Genomic DNA, 27,376 nt, shown 5'->3' with positions numbered 1-27,376 from the left:
AAACATATAATTGATTTGTTAAAATCTTTCTGGACCTATCTCACATGTGCAGTTTTTGTTAGTTCTCTTTTGCAGCTCCATTTAATCTTCTCCATTTACTTGCATTGTGAGAGAGTTAGTGGACAAACAGCAGATATTAAAAATTAAGCTTTTTTTTTAGTAAACATGCATACTTTTGTCACTTTTCATGTACAACTACATTGTTTTACCCAAAACATGCGTTGTTCGTAGTGTGGATTTGGGACAGGAAGAAGAAGAAAAGCCTATAATTGTGGCTATGGTTATGACACTACACAATTGTGTTAGAAATGACTATTTATGTATAATCGCCAAATTATTAAACAATGACTCATGACTATGACTGACTATAATGGTGGTTAAAATGACCTGATGAATCTGACAGAAAACAAACTTTGATAATTTATGTAATTTTGTAATATCATTTTTTTTAATAACACATAATTCTTATGAATACAAAAGGATTTCTCCTTCCTTGACATCAGTGTGTCTCCTTCAAGCTGAATTTGAATAAAACTGGATTTGGTAATTAGAAAAAAAAAGCAACTACAGCATCAAACCAAATTAAGACAACTCAGACATAATATGAAGTAAGTGTGATGGAAATGTGACATGCAAAAAACATGAAAATGCTCTTGCATCTTTCATTCACATTGTGGTTTGGCAGACAATTTTTGACTGACAGACTGGCTGGACTTAATGCACCAGAGCAGGCACATGAAACAAACAGTTTCAACACCATTTAAGTCTAATTAATTGTAGAAAATCAGCATCTTGATTATTTAGTGCGACCTCTTTTAAGCATAATTAGTTCTTTTAATTATTCTGATTGGTGGTGTTAGCGATATAACGAATTCTGGATGATCTGTATGAGGTCATTGAGCTGGAGCAGCTACCACTCCCATTCTGCATGCTGACATGAAGCGTGGAGATCATCACAGAGGCTTATTCATCATCAATTGGGGTCCGAAAGAAATAAACTCTTTCCTAGTTTTGCTTCATGTTTGATTTCATCGTGTCACACTAGGACCTGACGTTAAGTGAGACTCCATCTTTATACTTCCAACCTAAAGGAAGTGACTGTGCCAGCAAATGTAGAGGACTTTTCAAAGAACAAACAACTGGGGGTATCTCACTTTTAGACATCTTAATCACCCAACACTAATGTGATGCAAATTAAACCAGAATTCACATAAACCCAGCATTAATTTCCTCCCACCATAGAGGCACATTCATTTTCATTCAACTCATTTCAGTTCAGTTCAGCTCAGTTCAGTTTGAATGTATTATACATTCTGCATGGCACCAGTGCTCAGCTAAAGGGAGTATTTTTCTCTTGAGGTTACAGTGAAAATCAAACTGGTCTATGAATAAAAATGCATGAAAATAAAAGTATCTATATTGTCCAAGTAGAGGTTTTTGTTTATTTTTTTTTCGTTAATCAAAACTGCAATAAATAAAGCTCATGACAAATGAAAGTAATGACTAACACAAAACCCACAGAACCCCAATTTTGCACTTCTACAGAGATTCTTAGATTATTTTAGCCCCTTGTTTCTTACTGTTGGGTTCTGTCTCAGCACTGTTAACCCACTGATCCACAGTATTAGTCACTTTGTCAGCTTGTTTGTAGATTTAGTCTGGCTCACCAGATGTAGACTTTCGCAATTAAGCCTGTCATTGGCCAGCATGTGCCTCCCCTTCTGCTATCCCTGCTATCTATTTTGCAAGGCCACCATCATTGCATCCGGACCTTAATGCCACCCAAGACGATTGTGATGGGTTTAAAGAATTAAACAACCTAGACAATATAAACTCCACCAGCCAGACTTTTGTCTACTGACATAGTTCTACGGAGACAGCTATGACTAGACTACTGCATCTTCAGACATCAACCACATTGAATAAATCCCTGTCACTAATAGAAACAGCTCTTCACCAAAGCTCGACAACATTCAGGCCAGACTGGGATGAATTTTGCAAAGTCAGCTCAAGTCAACTGCTATCGTCACAAACATAACACCAATCATCGTATTCTTAATATTCAGGAATAAGACAGTAAATATATATCTGAAAAGATACAAGCAAACCGAACCATCATTTGCCAGTGCCTGGCCTGCTGCTATCTCACGAAATAAAATCTTGAAAAAGATCTGAGTCAACTGGTGAAGTGGGTAGGATTTCAAATAAAATGGTTGAATCTACACTGCTGTGCGTCTGTATTGTGTAGTATCAACCACATCACCGCTATCCACCTTGTAAAGCTTGTAATCGGCCTTCATATTGTACAAAAAGGAAAGAAAGAACAGTAAACACAGTCATCGTTATTCTACTCTTATTGTCGCTTCATCTACCTCCCTGCTGTGCGCTCTGCTGCTACCTTCCTAATGGCCATCATCACAGGGACGAGACTCCATGCTGCCACAAACAAATTACTGCTTCTGGCACTTTTCTACTCCATCGATATTCAAGGTGCAGCATAGATTAGCTAATAGGACACAACAAGAGCCGCACTAGAAATCATGCAGCCCATGTTTTACCTCCATCTACTATTCAATCATTCAGGAAGCACAGTGTCACATAGATGACAAGCTGCAACGGAAATTCTTAGTTTATTTCTGGAAGGTTGGAGATCTTCTCACCCATCATCCTGTTCACCAAGGCCTTTGGTCCCTAGATGTTTTGTGTTCTTTGTGTGTGTGACTGTTTGGTTGTATGCCCCACGTATGTAAAGCATCCTTGGGTTCCCTGAAAGGCGCTATATGAATCTAAATTGTTTTTATTACATTTATTCAGCAGAATATTCAGCTTACGGCAGACAGAGAGACAGTGGAGAGACCATTTCACCTGCATGTGATCACTAATTAACTTTCATGTAGCCCTCTAATGGTCTATTCATCTAATGTTTGCTGCTTACAATCTATATGTCCCTGGGTGCAGATAAACACTGTGAGTTCCACTTTGAAGTGTGTTTTTGTGTGTGTTAAGTAGCATACACAAAGAAACTGGGTTTAACTCTTTCCGCACCATGGACAGGGACAGAGTTAAAAGGCTCCAAACAGCTAGTATAGTGGTGTGTGAAAAATCAGACCCATTGAGGCAAAAGTTACAGAGATTATTTAGCAGTATCCATTAATGATAGTATGATGGACATAGCAACATTGACTGAGGTGGGTGTGGCGAAGTGAATGTTCAGTTGCACTTTAAGAATATGAAATATCTCCCCTGCTGCTCCATTTCATTGTACTATTTCATTCTATTTAAGTAATGTTCTACATTGCCTCCTATTCTTGGCCCAACATATTTAGCATATATACCATCTCCAACTGAAAATTTATCACACGTCGCACCTGACCAAACGTGAAAAGGTCTTCAACGCCTCAAAATCCGAAGAGAGTGGTACCACAATGAATAGAAATGCCATGCTAACCTCTGAGGCATCAGCTTTTCTGAAAAGACTCACCTCATCATCCTTTGGTCACTGGCTTTATTGTTCAGTGTATGTACTATTGCACAAAGGAGAACCTTTTCTCCTGCGACATAAGTAAGGGCAAAATCAGAAAAAAATGCCACTGACCTCTGAGGTCTCACGTGTCTTCTAAATAATGGAAAACTCTGCAGAGAAAAAGTTTAACCCAAGATATTAGTATGTCATGTTTTAAATCACATGAGGCTGTTGCCGTCCACCTTCCAAATGCTTTGCATCGTGTCTGTTTGAAAACAGACCTTGTAGGACTATTCTGAATAAACCCTGCAGTTGTTTGTATTGCTCTCTGTAAGTTATGTATCATATCACTATTTCCAGCATTCCCAAGAGTATAACAAACCTGCCAAGTCAACAATCTACACTAAATATATAAAATAATGATGTTGTGTTTCTTGGCAGAAATTAGCATTAATTCAATCAGTGTACAAATCTGTATTTTCATTTGTGAAAGAGTGAGCTGTTGCTGTTACAATGCAAGCTACTGATGGTTCTATCTCCAGGGGATTGTCTAGAAAATCTGTCGCTTGACTTTGCACAAAGTTGTCTTGTATGAGTCAGGCATGGCAATAATGATGCCTGAGATAGGTTCAATGCACAGCAGGGAAGCATGGAAAATGTATGCATCCAAATACACAGTGACTACTATATCACTACACTATTAAACTTGGTAATGACCTTCATTATCCCCAGACTATAAATTGTAATGACTTAGGTGATCCTGTCACTTTTAATCTAGCGCCACAAACAGGTCGTCATTTGTTAAATTCAAGAACTTTCACTGAACTGTCATCATGCAAGCATGAAATTGCAATTGTGTCAGCCTACAAATGGTGCACTGTATTAAGGACTTGACAGATATTTACTTAATTGTGCATACAGTAACATACCTAAAAATCTGAAAAGAGGAAAACAGACTGTGACACAGATTTCTTTGAATGCCCATTCTAGTTGCACCACAAATCAGACCATCATCTCCATTTGCTTAAATACTAGGATGGGACAAAAAAACACCCCATGCACTAACCATCGTACAGCAAGTCTCATGGAGTTGTTGTTCATTGCTGATTGCTTGCAATAAAGCACTGATGTAACTACAGGTTGGAAATTGTGACTGTGTTGCACAATAATTAATATTAACACTAATACAGCAATGTTTAATTTTCTATTTTATTGCCTCAGCTTTATGATAGCAGACGATGGCTCTTAATCAATATCAGCCCCAAAACATGCAGCACTTTTTCAAAGCATTGTTGCTCTCTTAATTCTAGCACCCACTATTGACAATGACAGACAATGCTTTGCTTGTTTCCAGGTCTGTTATGCTGAACAAAAGCGGATTGCGAACAAGGAGCGATAGAGGACTGCCTTTGTTTGCCATAAAGGGGAAAAGCTGGTATTACCAGCGGTGCAGTAAGTCTGATAAGAACAGAGCTGCCCATTCGTTCTCTGAGGAGGACGAATCAGACCACCTTGGGTCAATACTTCCCTTTTCTGTTTCCTCTCCTTCTGCTGAGAGCAGACAGAAGCTCAGAGTAGGAAAAGGAAGCTTTTCTTTTCTCTTTTCTTCCTCTTCCGATTCTGTCAGATCACAGACAGATCTGCCTCGACCCCCAGAGACACAATTACCTGACTTTCCTATTTCACCTCACCCTCGGCTCCTCCTCCCCCACCTTCAGCCACTTCACAGGCAAGCCATTCTTTGCTGGAGGCTCACAAATCCCCTGTTACCACTTCTAGTAACATGAAACTTCTGCATGCACGAACTGACCCACTCCGGCTTCAGTTCAGTGAGAGGCCAGGTTAAACAGAGACGAATAAGTCCTTTGACTGTCCCTTCACAAGTCATGACAGTGGGTGAGAATGCTGCAACAGACGCAGAGCAATATTTTTTATCCCATTTGAGTCGTGAAAGACATCGTCACAAATTTGACAAGGTGTTTGACTTTACACTAAGCCCTGTTTTAATACACATGCAAATGCTTATAGGCGTGTGCTCCCTGTGCTGTCTGAGCCAGACATCAGGTCCCTGCAGTGAGGCACTCCAAGCCCCCTGAAGGAAAAGCTCAGCAAGGCCACTGCACAATCCATTATATCCCAAAAGGAGTCATTATCCCAATTCCCGCTGAGAAGGACAGAGCAGGAAGAGGACCAGAGAGAGGGCAGGACTCTTTGAGTCCTCTGCCTCCTGCGGTCTCAGACTTTGGCTCAGATATTGATGGATAATGAGCTGAACACTGATTTTACAAAATCTTTGGACCACCTGCTTTTCCAATGACAAAATTGAGATGTAGGTTCTCACTCCTAACTCAAAGTAAAAATTATGTAAAGGATGGAGACAGGGACAAGAACATCGGTATTTGCAAATGGGCATGTTCGCACGCAAACACACACACACACACACACACACACACAAGAGCGATGAACAGCAGCTTCAATGTTTTTTTTTGTTTTTAAGTTGCTGCTTAGGTGTTTTTTGGCAGAGCACAGTGTTTTCAGAGAAAGGCTTCATTTTCCAGAAAATGTCACATCAAGCATCTTTTTCTCAGTCTGTTAGTCATAACAAAGGAGAAGAAGAAAAATGGTAAAATGTTTTAAATGTATAAATGTTTTAAATGAACTTACATTTTCCATTCAAACGCTGCATTCTGCTTGATATTTAGTACCATTTACAACTAGACACAAACTGCACATCCATACCACAGGAATTTCCCCCAAGACAGCAGAGCTCTCATTCCATATGAGAGCAAAAGTCAACGTTGACTGTACATATAGTTCGTATTTAAACCCAAACTCCAATCTTTCCCTATCCACATATTTTTGATGCTTAAAGCTAACCAAGTAATGTTAGTTTTGTTTGAATTCACAATAGGACTCCCAGACCATTAAAAAGGGATGCCAAGATGTGCTGACCAAGCAAACAGTGACTGTTATCATGTGAACAAATGATAATGGCCTTCTGAACCTACATATAGGTGTAGCAGGCTCCTCCTGACCCATATATATGAGGCTGATAATCACTGATAACACCAATTCATTGGAGTAAAGTAACCCTGATGGTGATCTTATTAAAAGCTGCATCATGGGACATTTACAATCCAGTGAGACTAAAACTCAGGATATCTGCTACTTTGATTTTTACCTACCGTACATGTACCATTTTTCTAATCTGTCTCTTGATGACCACTGATAACACCCAATCGGGTGTGTGGAAAGCCTAAAGCCAGAAGAGCAGATGCTAATAGCAGCAGATTGTTGCACATAAAGGTGTAATGTTAGGGTCTCCACATATGTTTGACCATATAATGGACTCTCCCTTTCACACTGCAGAAGTCTGCTTCTATTTTCAGCTTGTAGGCAACACAAAACTAACAAGGAAGAACACAGTAAGGGGCACACACTAACAGAATAGATGGAGGGTAAACTGTACAACTGTACACACACCTAAAGTTAAAAGCAGTTCTGCTATTGCCTGCTAACAGTCAACTGCAGAGAGTATCCCAAAAAGTTTAAAGGATATTAATAAAAAACTGTGACTAAATTATGTTTAGCTGCTGCCCCCACCCACAGCAATACATTTCTTAGCTTCCATGTCAGTACTCCTGCCTGCTTTTCCAAACTGGGGGCATGCTTACAGCCATATACTGTACACTGAATATGGATAATGACCTCATACAACCCAACATACAAATACAACTCTGATTTTACATAAGGCCGAACTGGCTGATCAAAACTCAAAACTGCAGAAGTGTTTTTTGTTTGCAAGGTACTCTAAGGTATTTCAGGAAGGGGCGAGAGGAACTCAAACTTGTGGTTAGCGCTAGCCTGCCAGCCACATAAATTTATTATATTAGCCTATTTATTTGTTTGCTGTCCTGCCACATTGTGTGAGTAAACGGTTTATGTGGATTACTTTCTACAAAGAAGTAGTCCCTGTATGAAAACTGATAAGAGTTATATCCGTGAATTATTCACAGTAACTACAATGTTGTTTTTGGAAATATTTATTATTTGGAGATTATTTTACAATACTTCGAGAGGGACAACAATTATATTCACCCCCATTGTATTAAGATGAATGCAGATGTTTCAGAGATGCATATCACAAAATCTTGGCACATAAAACCAAAAATATGTGTGTCCAGACACTATAAAAATAAGCTTTAAGTAATTTAGGTTCAGATAGAGGAAAAATACATATTAAGGACCTCTGCACAGTATTTTGACTTGCCAACAAAGGACAAAAGAAATAAACACATCCTGAGCTTTAAGCATGGTGTGATGGACTGGATGGGGGGGGTTCAGTGTTAATTTGCAGCTGTGTTGGTTCTGCTAGGATCACCGCCTCCAATGGCTCCAGTCCAAACTATTCTGAGCTGTTCAAATAAGCTCCTTATTATCATGTCTGAGGGAGAGGAAGGCTGGGGATAACAGCACAGAAATACTGTTCATCAAGTGCTGAGCTGTGGTTCTGCCAGTTTGCTTCCCAGTGTAATGTAGTACAGTTGCAAAATTTCTAAAAGAAATTGGATGGTTGGATAAAAAAGCATGTTACTTTACAAGGGTAACTGAGGTTTATTTGACAAGTGACTGAAAATGATTAAGCGGCTACGATACACACTAGAATCTGCAGTGTGGTGCTGACATGAGAAGCAGAGTCCTGTTTCAGTGATGAGGGACACCACAAACATTATCTCTTCTCTCTTCATCATGTTTTTAGAGTTACAAATAAAACTCTATGTCACAAGACAGGCAGTGGCAGCCCTGCAGTCTTCTCTCTTCTTCTGTATGAATGTCTCTCTGTCGGCAGAATTCAGACTACAGATAAGTGACTTCTCTGCTTGTTGCTTCTGAGCGGGGCTCCGTTTTACATGGGGCTAGTAAAAGGACAGATGTGGCTTACATCGACTTATCTAACCCTCCTCCCAGCATCTCCTCCTCTAAAGCACACTCACTTAGTCTCACTGCGTTGTGCTGAGCGGGGGAGCCAGAGACATGTCGCTCCTCCCCACTACTACGGCAATCACTGCTCATGAGGCACAAATACATTGGTTTAACACAAAGGGCTGTCTGTGTGCCGCTTAAAACCATTTAGTCACACTGGTGTGCCCCCTTAAGGACAAGCTACCCTCATAGTAACTGTGCTTTTTACCTCATTTCAATGTAGCATTCGGAAAAATCAAACATTTACAATCTAATGATAAAACTGAAACTCATTTCATATGCAGAATGCGTGAAGTGATGCTGCGCGGCTTCATTAGCTTTGAAACATTCAAACAATTCACGCTTCTGGCCATGACACAATCACAGAGTTTGTGTTCAACATGCTGCACCTCAAACACATCTTGCAGGAAATGAGGAACAAGGAGGCAGGAAGCTTCAGAGAGAATCACTGGTGTATACCAGTTGGGAAAAAAAAACCTTTAAAGTGATGATAAAGTGTTTAGTGATTGGTCTGAATGATGGGACAGTAAAAGGAACAGTGAAGACTGTTCGACAAAGGTGACTAGGTCCATAATCAGTACTGGGATGGCAGTAAGTACTCAATGAGTCCTACACATTATAGCAGAGATGTTGTGACATATGAATAACTGTCATGTTATCAAAATGATGGTGGACTGAGCGAGGATGCCTTTGTATACAAACCCCCCGCCCTTGTATCTATTAGTAAGAGTTAATATATGAGGAAAAGATGTGAATGAAGGAGCAATGAGCTGCATAAGGAAAGCACCCATTTTCAATGAGCAGAAAAAATGCTGTGTGGAAGTACACTTTAAAAAGTCATCAGGGGTCCGCTGGTGTTTCCTTGATATATTTAGAAATATTTTTCAGCGCAATGAGAGGAAGAAGCATTCAATAACGATGGAGAATGTATGAGTTAATAAAACATACTGAGCATTTGGTTCATGGTTCAGAGAGGATGTAGCTGCAGGAATAGTTTGTGAAGATTTCATGGATGTTTGGATACTTTTCAATACTTTGGCATTACTGGGGGGTCACCATAGGGATCCACTGTACCTGCTGTGAATTCAAGCTGACGAATGTTGTAGTTTCCTTTGAGGGAGCAAGAAAAAAATCCCAAACTGCAATTTTCTTATGCTAAAATGCTCCTGGAGAAACAGAAAACTAGTTGGGAAAAAGTGCAACGTAAACAGGTACAGCACAGAAACAAAGCTTTCTCCTCCTCCCATCTGGTATTTGAAAAAAACGTAATTCATGAATTTTGTTCATTTATATTCTATTTTATCTGATGCATCAGTGGGAGATATTGTGTATGAATGAGACTGCAATTTATTCAGTTTATATTTAATCCACTCTGATCATATTCTGATGGATTAAGCTGTGTCAACTACAAGTGAAGACGACAGTAACCAACAAGGGGAATGAAATATCCACTACAAATGTCTCTAACAAGACTTATGTGGGAAAAGGCTGAATGGGATAAGGGTATTGATTTTTATCTACTTCAGTGAAGCCATAACAGCCCACAGGGAGCACTTAAACACAGAACAGAAACACACATATTGCTCCTTCCTTTTTCCCCCTCATTTGTCCTTTGTTCAATTTGTCTTTTGCTGTTGAAAGTTTGCAAGATAAATCAACAGAACAGAATACAAATTCTTACAGCCAGTTCTGAGCAGTGTGAAAGAGGTTACGTGTTATGTTCACAATTTAAAATACACAAATATTAAAGCTGCCTAATGTGAGTCTGAAATAATAGCACATTAATGTCATGGAGGAGTTTCCTACCACACAATGATCAAGTCCCACGACCAATTCAGTATACACTGTAGAATCTTTCAACTTAGCACTTAAAACACAAAAGTGCCCAAGGTTAGGGTTAGGGTTAGGGGTTTGGGGTTAGTGTTAAGGTTAGGGTTAGGGTTAGGGGTTAGGGGTTAGGGTTGGGATAGGGTTAGGGGTTAGGGTTAGGGTTAGGGTGTGATCATGTTTTACTCGCTAGCCTTTGTCCTAGAGAAATAGCAATACGAAGTCGTCAACGTTGAGACAATGCAGCCCTTAGTGATGAGACAGATTTTAAACAAGGCATATGTCAACCAATTATTAAACAAGTTCTCCTAATTAAACAACAAAACTCTTTGTTGTTTTTGTGTGTGTGTGAGAAAGTGTGTGTGTGTGTGTGTGTGTGTGTGTGTGTGTGTGTGTGTGTGTGTGTAATTACCATCCTGAATCACACATAATTCAGATATGCTGCCCATCCCCCATCTATTGTCTCGAGATCATAATTGCAACAACAAAAAATTTAGTTGGGTTGCCATGTTCGTTGCCCAGTAGCCTACAGGGGACCTGAGTCAGTTTGAGCCTGTTTGAACCCATCCCCTCCAGAAAATCGCACCATAAAAATAAGTATTGCAAAGGAGTTTGACTGACAGTTACCGTTACCCGTAACAGCTAAGTAAACATGGAAGTTAGCTTACCAATCAAGGAGCAACATAGCCATTTCGGCGTGCGTTTTAATGCCGTTGAACTCCTTTATCTCACTCCATTGAGTGAATGCATGGCCTATATTTACTCTTGTTTTTGCCCTTCTCCGGTCACTCAGTTGCTGGGACTAATAACGCCCCCTTTGCTGAGGCTCAGAAGCTAACTCCATTTTATCCAGTGTCAGCCTACAGTAGATGCACCCAACAACAGACAACCCTGGCAACCCCTACATGCCGGGCGCTATTGCTGGTAAAATGTTAACAGAACGTGACAGAAAGTCATCGTCAAACCCGTAAAAGAAATATATATATTTCAATTCAGACTAAATATATATTTTTATGGAAAAGCAATACTTTCATTCTGTGCCCCTCAAAACAACCAGTAGGTGTTTGGGTTTTTTTTTTAAATATAGCTTTTAATAAAGATTCTTAATATTCAACCTTTAAGTCCAAAGCAATGTACAGTGTGCTACTTACTGACCCATTTACACAACCTCACACACCAGTGACAGCGATCCATCGCGCAAAGTGCCGATCTGACCATCAGGGTTTAGTTTGACACAAGAACAGACAACTATGCAATTAGTGGATGAGCCGCTGTACCTTCTTCCGTCTGACTACTTCGTTTGACTTAATCCATCTGCAGACTTTATTGCTTTTTAACGTCACATGCTCAACTATTTAACAGGATATACAACATGTTGGACAATCCAGGATGAACAGATCAGAAACTTATTTTAGTCAAAAACTCTTGAAATCCTTGAGTCTAAAACAACCAACACATTTAAATATGATCGCATGCTGTCTCTCTCTGAAACACTGTTCCAATACAACACAGAAATCAGGATCTATTATATAATTAGCCTTTATATTGCTTGAAATCAGAAGGAATATCAAAGGCAATATTTGCTAAATGCTCTCTCGGGATAATGTCTAATGAAATTTGTTCCACATCACAAAGCACCTGAGACTTACAGCAACACATTAAATCTTTACAATTTATAGAACACCATACCACATACACATAAGCATTCTTAGGGATTAATGACTGAGGACTGGAAAAACTGAATAAACAATCAATAGAAAGGGTAAAACAAAATCATGGTTATACGGATTTAACAGGGACAGTGAGGAATGTCTCCACAGACCATTTTCAAAGAAAAAAATCGAAGACGACAGACTTGTTACATCCAAAGTGAGTCACAAATCATAATTATCTTTTGATTATTCTTGGTATGGTTCACATTACCCTTACATTAATGCAGATAACCAGTTGTAAGCTTGGTTCTCCATGGCAACAGCCACACACCATTATGGGGAAGGGCAGTAACATCAATTTAAACATGATCAATTAATGTAACCAACCATATACAGCTGCTTGCCATAAGGGAAACATCAGAAATGCCATTGCAAAATGCACACAGCAGCAAACCACCCTGTTTGAGAAGAAATCAATAATTCTGAAGTAATAAACTAACAGCAGAAATGACTTTACAGGAGATGAACGCCTAACCTCTTGCCTTTGAGTGCCTCTATGCCTGTCTAAAGGAGCTGCTAGACATCTCAGAATAACTGTTTTATTTACATCACGCCACCAGCTGAATAAATAAACAGTAAATTATCAAAGAAATAAACTGTCTACTGAGTTTTCTATACCAAGAGGGCGCGCTTGGCTTGCTCCACTGAAGTCTCTCCATGGTGCTGAACCTGAGCCGCGCTGGACCTGCCGAGACGCTCTCCATGGTCCTGACTCTGCACCGTAGTCTCCGTTACCCGACTTTAAGACGTTCTGCACCGGTCTCAACATATTTCTGTTATAACTACTGTCACTTTCTGAAGTCACCTACATGAGTTTGTGCTTTTGTGCCGATTGTCGAGTTCCTAACAGAGCAGAGTTCCAAGAATTGAGTAGAAAACGCGCAGACAATTAAAGAAAAGGTCCATGTTTTCTCAAGACCACCTGAAAATCCCAGAACACCAGTTAGAGAAACAATTCACGAGCAGGAGGATTATAACCGAGATCCCCTAACCTGTGTCCGGGGGATGCCGCCCGGTCCGTCCACTGTGCTGGGAGAGTTGTCGAAGACTCGGTCCCTGTACAAAGACCACAGTCCGACGTTAGGGAGGAAGAGAAGAGCCGCTATGAGCAGCCCGGCGAACTGCAGCAGCCTCTTCTCCTTCCGCCTCATCTCTCCGGGAGAAAGCGTGTGAAGCAGCGGCGGTGGAAACTAGCAAGCCCCGAACTCGTGCTTCCCCGAGCGGAGGCAACTTTCACTCTGACTGGGGAGGACGGACTGCTTTGTTTCAAGCTGGTCGGAATACTTAAACGGGCGCCACGTCCTGTCGTGACTTTCACAATAAAACACCCTCAGACTCAATAAATTGTTTTGACTTTTCCCAAGTGGAATAAAAAAAAAAATTTTACATACAAAAACACTTTTTATGTTCCCTGTAGAAACAGCACATGCGGTAAATAGTAGAATACCAGAAAGAAAAATGTAACATTTTAAGGTCGCTGATTCAAGTTTCACAATTAAAAAGACATTTGACCGTTCAAAATGTGCTCGTGAATTTACATGCATAGGCTACATGCATATAAAATACCCCCAAAAGTAAATGTTTTGTTGTTCGTTAATGATCTGTGTTTCAATAGAGTTCCCTCCACATTTTGAAATCAGATTTATCTCAGTAAAATTGTATTGACTCTGTGCAGAGCATATAAATTGGTGTTCTCACAGTCCACCAATGTCTATCAGGGTAATAAGAAGCAGATAAGAAGCATTAAACAATATATGAAAAAGAAGTAGAAAGTAACTGAATTTACCCTTGATATTAGATCAAGGAGGGGAAAATGCCACGTAGACAGCCAAGCTGAAATGCATTGGTTAACTAAGTGTTTAACAAAGCAAAGCAAATATGTAGTACACAAAAGTCTAAATTCATGTAGCCTTGTGGAAACACGTATCAAATAAGAAAAGTCTAAGTCTAAGTATGTACAACTACATAATGAAAAAAAAACATACAAGATAAAGTTGGCAGCTTGTGAGCACGTCTACAACCAAACTGTCTAATTAACCCACAACGGAAGCTAAATGCTGGTGCCAGAATAATCCAAGTCATACAGTGAGAACACTCCTTTGCACTGTGTCGTTAGGCTGTCGGAGGTCTTTCTAAATTATAATTTGTGAGGACTATAAGCTCCCATTCTGTATCACTTAGGGCCCTCCCTTGGTACTGAATTTCATATCAAGTTATCAAAGGTTTTATACATTTTATAGTCACACTTTTAGAATAAACCACTACAGCCTTGATCTATTATTTACTAGTATTTTTATTTATGTTGTTATGTACACCCACTTCCTTAACCCCCTCTCCCTTGCAAATTACAGAATTGGTGCTTTTATTTTGAAGGGTAAATCACCTAACTTCCTTTGGTCTTTATGATTCTCTTATCAAACTTGACAGTTTATAATTTTGAAAGACGAAATGGAGAGATAATCCGTGGATCACCCGTTTGACAAACTCTGATTTCTGAATTTAGCGCCAGTTTAAACTGAAACACTGCCACTTTTGTCCCGATGTGATATTATTATTAATATTAAGTACAAACATCTTGAGATACCAGTTAGGTAAATGAAGTAAACAAAGTAGACTGTTAGAAAACATGCAATATGTCTAATCAACACGCAACTATGATAGTCTGTGAATCTATCCATTGTCAATTACGTTTTTTCACATTTTACTGTTTCCATAAAGCTTATTTTAGTGCAAATATTCAATATGCACATTCAAATATGTTTATGGAAACACAGCTACTGCCTCCTTTCATCTTCTCCTATACATTTTCTTCTCAAGGCCATACATGCAAACAGAGAGGGAATACAATTACTGCATTGTAAAGTTCATTGTCACCGGGCTCATCGCTCTTTACTCAACTGACTGCTATGCTCGACTGTAGACCCTGAATCAAACCTTTGCGAAAAACAAACCATCAACCCATACAGAAGAAGCAGAGCAGGAGTCAGTGCTGTCTTTTACCAAATGACTTCAAACATCAGCAAGGGCTGCAGTGCCTTTGAGCAAGACACTTCATCCCTGATAACCAATGTTGGGCAAGGTACTCAGGAAGTGTAATGTGTAATACACTCAATTTCCTTGCGGGAGTCCTCCTAAAGGGATCAATATAGATAAATCTAAGTCTAGGTGTTACTTTTTCCTTATGGCCCCTTTAAAAAGTGATAATATTACTTGACAACTTACTTGGTATCAAAAGTAATGAGTAACATTACTTGTTATTATAAGACTTTTTGCTTTCATCAGGTAAGGTAGCTTGAATAGGACAAAAAGCTAATTGCGTATTGGTAACTCAGTAGCACAGCATCACTCAGATTATTAACTGTAATATAATAACTGTTTTGGAAATAATAAAAATAAATCTTTTACAGTACTCATTACTGGGGAAAGTAATAATGTAACAGTGATGCTTTAACTGATGCATTACTGTTAAACACTGCTGATGACACAGGGGCATGTGCTGGTCTCAGTTGTGCTGCAACTGCATTGGTTATTAGGGTCATGAGCAACAATGCATGCTTATACCACATTTAGATTTTTGGATAGCTCGTTCCTTGCAAATACGATTATTAGAGGATTCATTATTTTCTATGCTATGTTAACTGCAGATGGACTGATGAAGGAGAATGGGACTGGAATTTGTTACAATGGGGGAAAAAATGCTCTTCTGTTGCTTCAAATATGTAATCTACTCTTTTATTGATTTCTTACAGATAATAACACACATATTGTAAGATAAAGAATTAATGATGTTCTCCAATTATAACCAGCAACCAAAGTGCATTACTGCCACCTAATAGACAGATACATACATATGAGCTGCTGTTATTGAATGAAATATTTCACAATGTAGTAATTTATATAATTACAAATGTATTGGTTTGATAACTTCTAATGCACCATTTTGAGTTCCACCTTAAACTCTGTTACACACACACACACACACACACACACACACACACACACACACACACACACACACACACACACACACACACACACACACACACACACACACACACACACACACACACACACTGTACCTCTATAAAATTTGTACTCATACTTATTTTGTAAATGTTAGTATTTCCATTGTTCCCCTAAAGAGTCTTGAGGAAACCTCTCTGTTGATGTGACCTATAGGAGCAGATTTTACAGCTCAGTTCATTGGAACAGAATGATGCTTCTGTAATTGCCTATCAGGGAAGTCACGGTGCAGCCCTCTCTGAATGAGCTCTGCTAATGGCTTTTTAGCACAGAAGAGTCAATCAGTGATCTACCATCAGGGGATATTAATACCGGCATTTCCCCTGCTTTGATGATCTGAGAATTACCTGGATTTTTTTACGCCCCCAACCTCTTCCAAATCCACACTGAGCCTGTGACACGAGCAGGCGGAGTTATAAAGCGTAAATCCCCACCACATTCAGAGGTTGCGTGGTTCATCCATAATTCATGTGGGAAGACGCTGAACAGATTGAATTGTCACAACTCAGAATGGTACAGATGGAGAGTACGAGAGAGGAATGAGCTCTCTTTCTCTCTCTCGGAGTGTCCGGCGCTGGAATAGAAGGAGCAGGATTAGCACGGGTAGAGACTCCAACACATCCTGAGTTTAAGTCCACTCTGTTAAACAATGTGTCTAATCTTCAGTTAACCCACACTCATTATTTCTGCTCAGTATATGCATGCCCGTCAAATACAAGGGTAAGAAGAGATTAGGGAGATGCTTGACTGGTTTAGAAATTAGATTTTGTTCATCGAGTGTCAGAGGTTACAGGGAAGAGGCAAATTGGCTGCCACTTGGAATAATACTAATAAATAATGGGGCACTTTGAGGTCAAGAAGAGGTCAGCATTTCTGCTGTGCTATTAGTGACTGTCAGGAGCAAAGTGGGTGAACATGACTTTTACAAAATTTCATTTATGTAAAGTGGAAGCAAAAATGACGTGAGCGAGCAAAACCGAAGGCTTGTTGTACACACTAGCTGCGGTTTCATGGGTGAAAGTCCGGTGTGGGTTTGACCTAACCACCCACCCTGAACTCCTCCAGTAGAGCTTGAGGCTAGTTTTACAACATCCCCTTACTTTCGGAGCACTTGCTCGTAAGTGCAGCTATATATAATACACCATTTGATGTTGTCAGTTTGGGAGTCATGTCAAGAGCAGGGCATTAAATATAACTATATTTATATCACAGACCTGAAAAATTACATGCATAACTTTATATAAAAATGACTTAATATGCAACAGCATGTGCATTTAATCACAATATGGCTGGAAAAATGTCCCATAAAAAAAGAACCTGTGCTGCCTTTGCTTTTGTGACCAAGAGGCTGGAGGGACAATATGTCGATTTACAATTTATGTGGGAAAATGTTCTTTCTCAACGCCATGAAAGGTCAAGAAGTGGTAATTCACCAGATAAATTACAGTTGCAAATGCAAAATCTGAGCCAAATGGGTATGCTGAGTGGTGGAAGAGTGGAACTGAAGCATTATTGTTTTATGGTTCCACTTTACTTTTCTCACCTGATGCTTTCTATATAATAGTTCAGCTTTCCCAGCTAAATCTGTAACAGAGCAATCTGTCACGTGGCACAGGAGAGTTTAGGAAGGAGATCCATCCCAAAGAGGGAAAATTTGACATGCTATAAGCATAGTACTTAATGTGAAATTAGCTGTTCATACTATTTTGAACTTCGGGGAGACACCTGCTCCCTGCAGCCATAGGGGAACTAAACAACAGGCCTCGCTGAACACGCCTGAGGGTGCCAATATGATCTATCAGTATGGAGTTTTTTGTTGAAGCTATGTGCTGTTGTGTAGTTTTTGTGTCGTTTTTCTATAGTGTGTCGGGCCCTTTGTCAATGTGTGTGTCAGATGGTACAGTACTGTGGAGACACATTTTCCTCCTTGGGGTATATTAAAGTCTAGCAAAGTTGAGATTGAGCCAAAAAAGGCTGCTTTCAGAAGCAGCTTCTGGTATTAAATCTGTAATCTGCTATGCAAGGGAACAAACCATGCACTACAGGCTTTTGAGATGGAGCATATCCGTTTAACATTAGTGGACAACAGAAAAGACATGCCCTAAAGTTGAACAATAATACTTTAATGCCCTTTAATTAGCCTTTACAGACAATAAACCAACACATTCAATTGTTTATAAGACACTCTAATATAGCAGTAAATAGATACTGAATATGGACATTTTGAAGTGTTTATCCATTTATTTGACAACAACTATAGCAATTTCTCAAAACTAAGTATTCCAAGTTTGGACTTGTTAGCTTAGTAGTTCAGACTTGGCAAGTTCGACACGGTACCACCGTTAATGTGAAATGCATTCTGGGATACCTGGCTGTCTTAAGTCCACACAAGTCACCTCTGATGCATCCGCAACAAAATGGAGGGAGCATGAAGTCACATCCGGGCATTTGGACTGTGCATGCCGAGGTGCAGACTATTCTCCAGTTAAACAAGTAGAAAGGTACTCCTCTTCTATGAGGGTTGTCAGTAGGCATTGTGTGAAGTGTAGGAATCAATAGGCAGGTTGTGCGAAAATGATTCCCTGTCAATCACAACATCGGTTTTCTTCTGAGTCCTGAAATGCACTGAATGTCAGGGTAAAACCATTTGTCACTTGAATGCATTCATTTATTCATTTTGTGAACTAAAATTCTTCCAGCTTGACTTTATCATTAAAAAAAGTGTGCCATCTAAATCGAACATTTTGCAAGCAAGGATCCTTCTGTGTTGACAATAATGGAGACTGCTCTCTTTGTGTATGAATTAATTATGTGGCATCAGAATTCCTTCAGTCTAATGGTGTAACTGGCAGAGAAAGAAAGACTATATTCTCAGGGCTGTTCCTGGACCACTGCCCTCTGTAATTCTGTCTCCTCTGGTCCCACGGTAATTTCTAAATCCCTTACATTACATTAACATAATTTGTTTTATCTACCCTGACAGCTTTGGGTGTACTTTTGCCACCTTCCTTAGAAATATCACAAGAATTGTCATTGCATCATATCTTTCCTGAAGTAGTTTCTGTTGTTTGTCTAGAAGTTTGAAAAAATCCCACTTGTGGGACAATAGATAGGCCCTATCATCCCAGTTTAATGTCTGCTGTGCCCATTTCAGACTTCTGTTACCCTGTGTTGGTTTTTGTTGGACTCCAAAGTATCAGTTCTGGCCCCCAAGCAGATCATAATGTGCCTCTCTCTCTTGCATTGATATAAAATAACCTAACCATAATTTTTCACGAATATGTTTCAGATGTCACCCTTTCCTCGAATGTTGGTCTTTTTTGTGCACCAAAGGCTCAGCGTGTCTCACAGATTCATGTTTTATTGTAAAAAATGCACACAAATTCCATACATCATGCTAGTTTTCTTCTGAGTGCTGTCCAAGGGGTAAACAAGTTTGATGTTGTATTTCACTGTGGTTGTCTGCAGTTTCAGTTATGTTTTCTTTGTTTCTCAGTTATTCTCTGTTCCCTCTCTTATTTTGTATACTCACCTTGTCTCTCATTTCAGGTAAATTCCTGCCCTTGTGTTTCCCGCCTGAGTGATTGTCTGCCCTGCCCTGTTGTGATCCACCTCTTTCCCATCAACCCTCATGTCACCTGTACCTCGTGCCACCCTCCTTTCCCTGTGTATTTTGGCTATGTTTTCACGTAGCTGGCTATTTTCATAAACAGACTTTTCGCCATCTCCGTTTTCAAAAATACCATCATACACAACTGTCTGTTTCCCCTCCCCCCCCAAAAAATAGTGTACACTAACCCGTGTATATATGCCTTCAAGAGCATGCGACCTGTAGGTGGCAGTGTATATAGAAGCTTAAGCCCAAGTTAGCCAATCAGAATAACCCATCCATGATCATCACAGCCAACGGGCTTATTCAGGGGCCACAATGGAAATAAGCCTCTGGGCTTTATTGTGTCATCCCTGACTATGTATGTATTTTAATGTATGGCAAAGTGCTGACATATCTTTTATCAATAATGGTCAGATAAAATCAGTCAATCAATCAAATGAAAATGTGTAAACCAAGAGCACAAACACAGGGAAATGTCTCTGTTTTTAAAAATAACCGTGTATGTGTAAACAGGGCCTCAGTCTTCGGGTGCATCTTTAGTTTCTTAATTGCATCCACTCTGCCCTCCCTTTTGTCTTTGTCCCTCCTACTCCAGATGAGACACAAGAATCCATTTCAGAAGAAATGAGGAAATACATTTTTAGAGACATGAGACATCCTTTCCTTTGAAGCATCACATGAAGTGATGTCCGTTTGCGGACCAGCTGTCAGACACCTTTAACAGCTGTAGAGAATTCTGACGAGTTTGTGGCTGCACTTACTGTCTGTGCCGTACTAATTCTAATGAGGTCACACAGTTATCACTGCAAAACAGCCGTGGTTTCTCTCTGCAGTCTATTACGCGTTTAACAAACACCTACCCATGAAGTGAGAGCATGAACTACAGAGACCATAAAATCCAATAAGGTGATATTTATGACCTTGTGCACACTTGTTCTTACAGGATTAAAAATATCCCCTTACGGGACTTTAGAGACTCTTTTGGCAGAATGGTTTTGTATTTATGCATATTCTGATGGTGAATTCGTTGTCCAGAAACTATTTATTATACCTTTTAAACACTTTGAATTGTTTATTAGGCAGGGGAAATTGAAAATATATAGGCCTAACTCATACGAACCCAGCCGAATGTAAATAAATAATCTAAAGTGTTTCTTGCTGACAGACAGAATATCCTACTCTCCCAGACTTTAATTATATCCATAATAAAAGTTAATGGTAGAAATAACGGATAATGAAAAGACAAATCTTGAATAAATGAAGAGAGAGTTTAATCCGTTAACTGTTCCTCCGGTATGAAACATCGCTGATGCTGCAGTGTCCAGTCAAATAACTGATATGCAATAATTGGGGGCAAGTAAAAGACTTCTGTGAAAGCTGCTCTCATGTATACTCATAGATCCTCAGTACTGGATCCTAAGGGCAGAAATAAGTGCTTGGGACTGCCTTTGATGGCTGAATAGAACAACTTTGAGGATCGAGGAGGCAGAGAATATCAGATAAGAGACTTTGGATGTACCCTTGGTGTTCTCTTGTGTCAGATCGTCTGTTTTGGTCCATCATTATGTCTCCCTGTTTCGTTTTCTCCATGGCTTAGTGATGTTTTTTCTTATGTCAGTTTTTGTATATTTTGAGATTCAGCTTTATGTTGTGAAAGCCCGCCTTTTATTCATTCGACCTGTCTTTCTAGTGTCATCTGGTGCATTTGGGTCCAAACCTGCTCTCCCTAAACTATAGCAGAGATTGCTCATGTCTGTAAACAAGGTGCAATACAGGACAACTCTGAAAAGGCCAACTGACAGAGGTGCTCTCCTCTCAGCTTGCATTCACATACATAAATATTTTCCTTCTTGGAAATTTAAGAAAGAATGGAAAACCGTGGGATAAAAGGATTCATTGCATCATAAATGTAGTCTGTCTGCTGTATGGAGAGGCAGATAAAGGATGCAATAGATACACTGAAAAGATATCGCTGACAAAATGTTGTCCATGAATTTAATTATTTCAGGGTTTATATAACTTTAATAATTCAATTTTCATTTGATAATCCAAACAAAGTAATAAGAGAAAGGTAATCTCAGAATTACAGAAGAGGGTCGTGAGTTTTCTACGCACTCTAAACCAATCAAGCCTCCAAACAAAGTGCAGCTGATTTTTTTAGGTCTCTTTTAATAGATTGCTGTGGTGTCGCAATTGAATGTTATCTGATTATCAATGAATGCACCCAGATGCACTACTTTGAACTGAACTTTGAAGAGTGGAGAAAGTCGACCCAACCACAGAAGACTGCATTCAACAGGGACTTAATGAAATAACTTTCTATGAAGACACAGTGCATTATGAGGGCATTCATAGTGAATTATAAAATATATTCAAAATTCTTTATGAACACTCAAACACATATAACTCTTCTTATATTATCATCGCAAGATATCCAGCTATTTCTTCTTTGTCTTAGGAAAATGATTGGTGGTCACTCTTGTAGTTGTGTTAATAATAAAATGTGTAAGCTTGCTCGCTACCTTCTTGCATTTTGTTTGGGATGACAAGCTTAAATTCAAAATATTAGTAGCTCATGTGTGGGCTAGGTAATGCATTCATAATCTCAAAACAATAGGCCAAGGACATATCAGTAACCACAGCCAGTGATTCAAACATCATAATCCTTTGTAGTGAATTATGTCTAAGATTTGCTCCATACCTCACAGTAATGCATGAGAAGGGAGATAAGAGCACCAAAGCACCAACCATCTAGCAGGAGCTTCTCTTACAGTGGGTTCTTGGAACTTTTCATTGAAACAACGTTGCAATTTTATGTTCTTAGCAACACGGACAACTTCTCCTGCTTTTAACTCACTCACCCAGGCACTGCTAGTACAGCCTGTTGCCGTTATGAGAGTCTAAGTGCCTTTGAAGAAGTCCTTGAGTTTCATCTGCCTCCAATAAGAACAGAAGTGAGAGTGTCTACATCCACCAACTTGTTTCTTCAGTCATTTTGCAGCTCTGTTTCTCGGTCTCTACATGCTGATGGACCCCTAGCCATCCGTCTACATCATCTAAACTATAACCAAAAAGAAAAATACAATATTTCCTATCCCGCAACCCTATCGGTCTCTATCTCTACCTCTCTGCCCCTATTTGTCCATCTCTGTCTCCTCTGTCTCTCCCTGATGGTTCATTATCCACTATGAGCAGTGATCATACCATCCAGTCAACTGTATTAATTTCTCTGCAATCCAAAAATACCTCCATCAACATAACCAGCCCATCCACTTTTACTCATTTTCTAATTATTCGTTCTTCCACTGCTGGCTTGATACCTTCATCAGCTAAACAAACAGAGGTCTTAATGAGTTAGACAGGTGGTGCTTTCAGTGTATTTGAGGAGAGTTAATTTCCCCAAGATTGAATGGTAAAAGTAAGAAGAACAGCTTCTAGCTAGTTGACATTGAAACATGATAAATGCTGCATTTAAAAGACCAAACAGGTGGTTTAAGCAATTTTAATAAAACAAAACTAGAGACTGTGTGCTAACCCTTGCCCCCCTTAGTCACTGATATGTCAAGTTCACATTTTGTGCAACAAATAAGTAGTTTAAATTGAAACAGTGGCAGGTTAAGTACTCAAAAACAATGCATTTGACTTTTGATGGATGTACAAAAGCACACTTTCTATTTCTAGCCAGTAACCCCTCAAATTTGCCAGTTCTAATCATAACTGTCTCTACCAGATTTAACCAGCTTATTAATTTAAGGATGTATCCATGTTGTGTGATGTAAATGCTGTTTAAACCTTAATTATACTGTATTGATATTCCCATTAGTTATGGGCACATGAAGCTTTATGCAGCTATACAAAGCATTTTATTTATTTTCTGAGATTGTGTTCTCAGTTTAAAGAAAAGGGCTCAAAGAAAAGAGAGAAACCTGTAAAGGGCCATATTTGCACATACATGATTTTGTGCTATGAGACTGAGGCTACAAGTCAATTTGACACCCTAACCTGTTGGTGATCAGTTACATTGGTTACAGTGTAGAGCTAGTTAGTCCTGGTGTGTGACAGGGTTGTCAATTTTTCTTTAAAAAAAATAAAGTTTAAACTAATATCAAATGACATACATTTTGTCACCTCTACCCACTTCCCCTCTGAAAAGCTGTATGGACAAACATTCCCTAACTCTTTGATTTTTTTCCATATAACTTCGATCATCACTCGTCAAGGACGTAATATAGCTGTCTGCCTGACTAACATTAGTCATTGCAGAAGGTGTCCAAGCCAGTTACGTAAAATAGGCAGAATCAGGACAGATTACTTCCTTCCTTTTACTTACGAGCTTACGAGCCCTTAGCAATGTTATTTTTAAGCTGATTTTTTTCTGCTCAATTATGCTGCTATAGGCCTAGTCTGCCGGGGGATAATACTTTTCCAGATACTCTGAGCTTCTCTCCTCTCTGTCTGTATCATTCATGTCTCATCAATGCATGTTACTAATTCAGCTTCTTCCCCAGAGTTGTTTGTGCTTTGTCGTCTCGCAGGTCTCTGCTGATCGTGGTGGTGCCTGCTGCTGTGGTCCTGCATGACGTTTCCTGCTACAATTATAATCTATAACCATAGCTGTGCTTGTTTCCACTATAATGCTGTATTAACTGCCATAACTTATAAGTCATATTCACATTACTATAGATATTATTATAGTTACTGTAAGTGTGTCTGTCTCTGTCTTTGTGTATGTCTTTGTCTTTCTCTGTCCATCTATCCGTCTTTTCTCTCTTTCTCTCTCCCTTTCTTCCTCCCCAACCGGTGCAGCTAGATGGCCGTCCTCCACAGAGCTGGGTCTGACTGACGTTCCTGCCTGTTATAGGGAAGGTTTTCGTTGCCACCATAATCTACGGGGGAATTGTTGGGTCTATGTTTATCATAGAGTGTGGTCTTTACCTAGTCTGTAAAGTGTCCTGAGATAACTTCTGTTATGATTTGGCACTATAAATAAAATTTAATTGAGTTGAAATGAATTACGGCAGTTTGTTTTCTCCTTGGCCTAATGTGTTACTCTCATCTATAGTCCATATTTTCTAACAGTCCCATTTCTCTTTTCCACTTGCCTAGCCAAGAGGCAAAATGAGGAAACAAGAGTGGCTTTAGTTATAAAGTCTAAATGTAGACAGAGCAGACGGAGGGAATGAGGAATAAGATCAGCCTCGCTCCAGTGCGTTCTTGCTCCATTCTTCCAACGAGTGCCTTGTCTTTGTAATGGAAAAGACACACTAGATATTTCAAGTCAAATGGAATGAGGTGTTATCAGCTTGAGCTTCTATATTATTCATTAAAGTCAAATAATGAAGGACCTCATCAAATACCCATGGGGCAAAATGCTGATACAGCGCCTATGTTTTCATCAAACTATCAAGTAGATTCTAAACCAACTTTAGAAAACGTTGTAAAACATAAACTTAAGCTGAATGTGAGCTTATGTGAATTAAATGAACTGCACTTCTAGGAGGAAAAACATCAAGACGTAAAACAGGATGTATTTGCTGCTTACTCTCTGGCTTTAATCAAGAGAAGACATAAATACATCTATATCATAGAGAGGCTGTCTAACTCTTTATAGAAATGTGCTTTAAAAACTTTTGATACGACTGAGATTAAATCATTAATCATGTTTATCTTTCCTTCAGATGAGGGATGGGCACAAGTAGTTCAAGTGCCATTGTTTACCAATCGAGTTAATTTGAAACACAGACTACTCAAGAAATCGATCACTCACGCCCATCCCTACTTCTGACACAAATAGGTATTTTACTTCAGAATCAACTATTTGATGTCTCTAATACAAAATCTTAATGTCAATGTATAATGTTCAATGTGCTGGTTTATAATATTTAGGTCATCTTTGTCCTCATACTTATTTGATGTAAAGACCAAGTCATATGCAGTGATTTTACCTCAGTCCTATTTCTTAAAAATGACCCTTATATAGACGTACTAATACATTTCCACAACATATGCATTCTGTAAGATATTTAATGTTTCTAAAATGTCTATATAGAGCATAAGTCATGCACTTTATATTACCACCATCCACCTTGACCATCGCCCTATGATTTGGATAGAGTACAGAAATAATTGCACATGCGCACATGAAAACAGACTGCCAGGGTAAATTATCCAGGTCAGTGTATTATGATATCTTATGAAAAGTTATGTAGAACTATTCATGTGATATCTTCCCAAATATGACGTTCTATTTCACACAACGGCCGTAAGTGGATCGCATCTGTTTGAGCAACAGGTAACGGTTAGGTTTAGGTACCATAACTATTGTTGTGTCCGGTTAAGGTAAAGCAACAAAAGGTGAAGGTCAATGTTAGCCATCAAAACGACTTGGTAAGGATTGGAAAAAAAGGTCAACATTTGGCTTTTTACTTCCAGGACACAGACACTGCTGGGATACAGGTGCAAGTCCCCCAGGTGAAAGTCCTGTGTTTTGGTTCCTATCCACTTCCCTGACCCGCCTCCATACGCGGCCCAACGGTCTTATACGATGTCGCCGGATTTCCTTCTTTGCTGCAAATGTCTATAAGTACGTGGATTACACACAAATTAAAGTGCATTACTATTTGTCATTACATGTTCTGTAAGAACAGTGAATGAGGACAGACAATTATGTTTCCCTACAAGTTGTGTATCAGGAGGAAAGAGAACCCAGAATACAGGGTGTCAATAACATGATAACGTAGTGATCTAGTATTGCTTATAATTGCACTTACATAAAACTGGTGATCTGTGAATCAGATAAAAAAAGAAAGAATCATCGAATGAGGTCACCTTTTTGTCCCTATGGATCATGCTCTGAGACCACTAGATCCCTTCCCATGATGCAACTTGAAAGTGTCATCTGTTGTACCATACCTACCTAGTAAATCAGTTGAATCTGGGATAACACATATGATATCTTCATGACATCATCAAGGTTGTTTAACAATTTTAAAAAGCTCCCTCCGGATACACAGAAGACAACATACAAATGTCTTCACAGGCATTGGCACTGCTCATAATGAGTAAACCTATCTTCAAGTGTAAAATAGATGGAGTGCCCATTTTCATACAGGTCCCTGTATGAGGTCCCTCAAATTGAATGTTCATTCATGAACTCAAAATATTCTTTTCACTTATAAATGCCACATTATTATTCAGTTTATCCATTAAGTTCATGCACTTCAGTGTCAGGTCCTGATGTAGCAGAGCTGTGGGTAAATGGAAGAACATCATTAAACTTTTAATCATAACCAACTGTGGCAGCATGCAAGCGGGGGAGGCAGGGTAACCCTCTGTGAATGACTCCCACAGTGAGTCTGCTAGCTATTGCATATAATACATGGGCACCCCCACTTCTACCGCTGCTCAGAGTTTTTTCTCACTGTCACACTTTTAACAAGATTTCAAACTTCCAAACTTCATTTTAAAAACCCAGAGTGATTTTGATTTACAGCGCAGGTGTTCGGTGCGAGGCGGTGTTTGCTCTCCAGCTGTCAACACTTTTGACAAAACGACTGGGACATTGGGCAACAGAGCTTCTAAATGACAGACGCTTGTGCACACGATGTGAACCCTTGGTGGTCGGATGAAACTGACAGCGACGGGCTCGCAGGCTCGGAGAGAAACAGATGACAATTTTTCTAAAGTAAAATAAATATGCGGTTCAGCTGTGATTCCTGCAGCTACAGCCAATCTGTTTGAATAAATCAGATCTGG

At 39.4% G+C, this 27,376-nt stretch overlaps 2 protein-coding genes across 2 annotated transcripts in view; both read right to left on the bottom strand.

Annotated features, from left to right (window-relative positions):
- The window catches only part of LOC310956977 (polypeptide N-acetylgalactosaminyltransferase 10-like), a gene marked incomplete at both ends in the record, with an annotated part of 56,153 nt that extends 43,017 nt beyond the window's left edge, over window positions 1-13,136 (bottom strand). The window contains one exon of the mRNA XM_083927368.1: window positions 12,978-13,136. Within this exon, the coding sequence (XP_083783494.1) occupies window positions 12,978-13,136 (159 nt within the window). The remainder of the gene's footprint in view (window positions 1-12,977) is intronic.
- The window catches only part of LOC310956366 (microfibrillar-associated protein 3-like), a 150,867-nt gene that overhangs the window by 78,419 nt on the left and 45,072 nt on the right, over window positions 1-27,376 (bottom strand). The window lies entirely within an intron of this gene.

Source organism: Echiichthys vipera (assembly GCF_963691815.1).
Source record: "Echiichthys vipera genome assembly, chromosome: 14".
In the NCBI taxonomy this organism is placed as follows: Eukaryota; Metazoa; Chordata; class Actinopteri; order Perciformes; family Trachinidae; genus Echiichthys; species Echiichthys vipera.
This window is presented reverse-complemented; position numbering and strand designations above follow the sequence as displayed.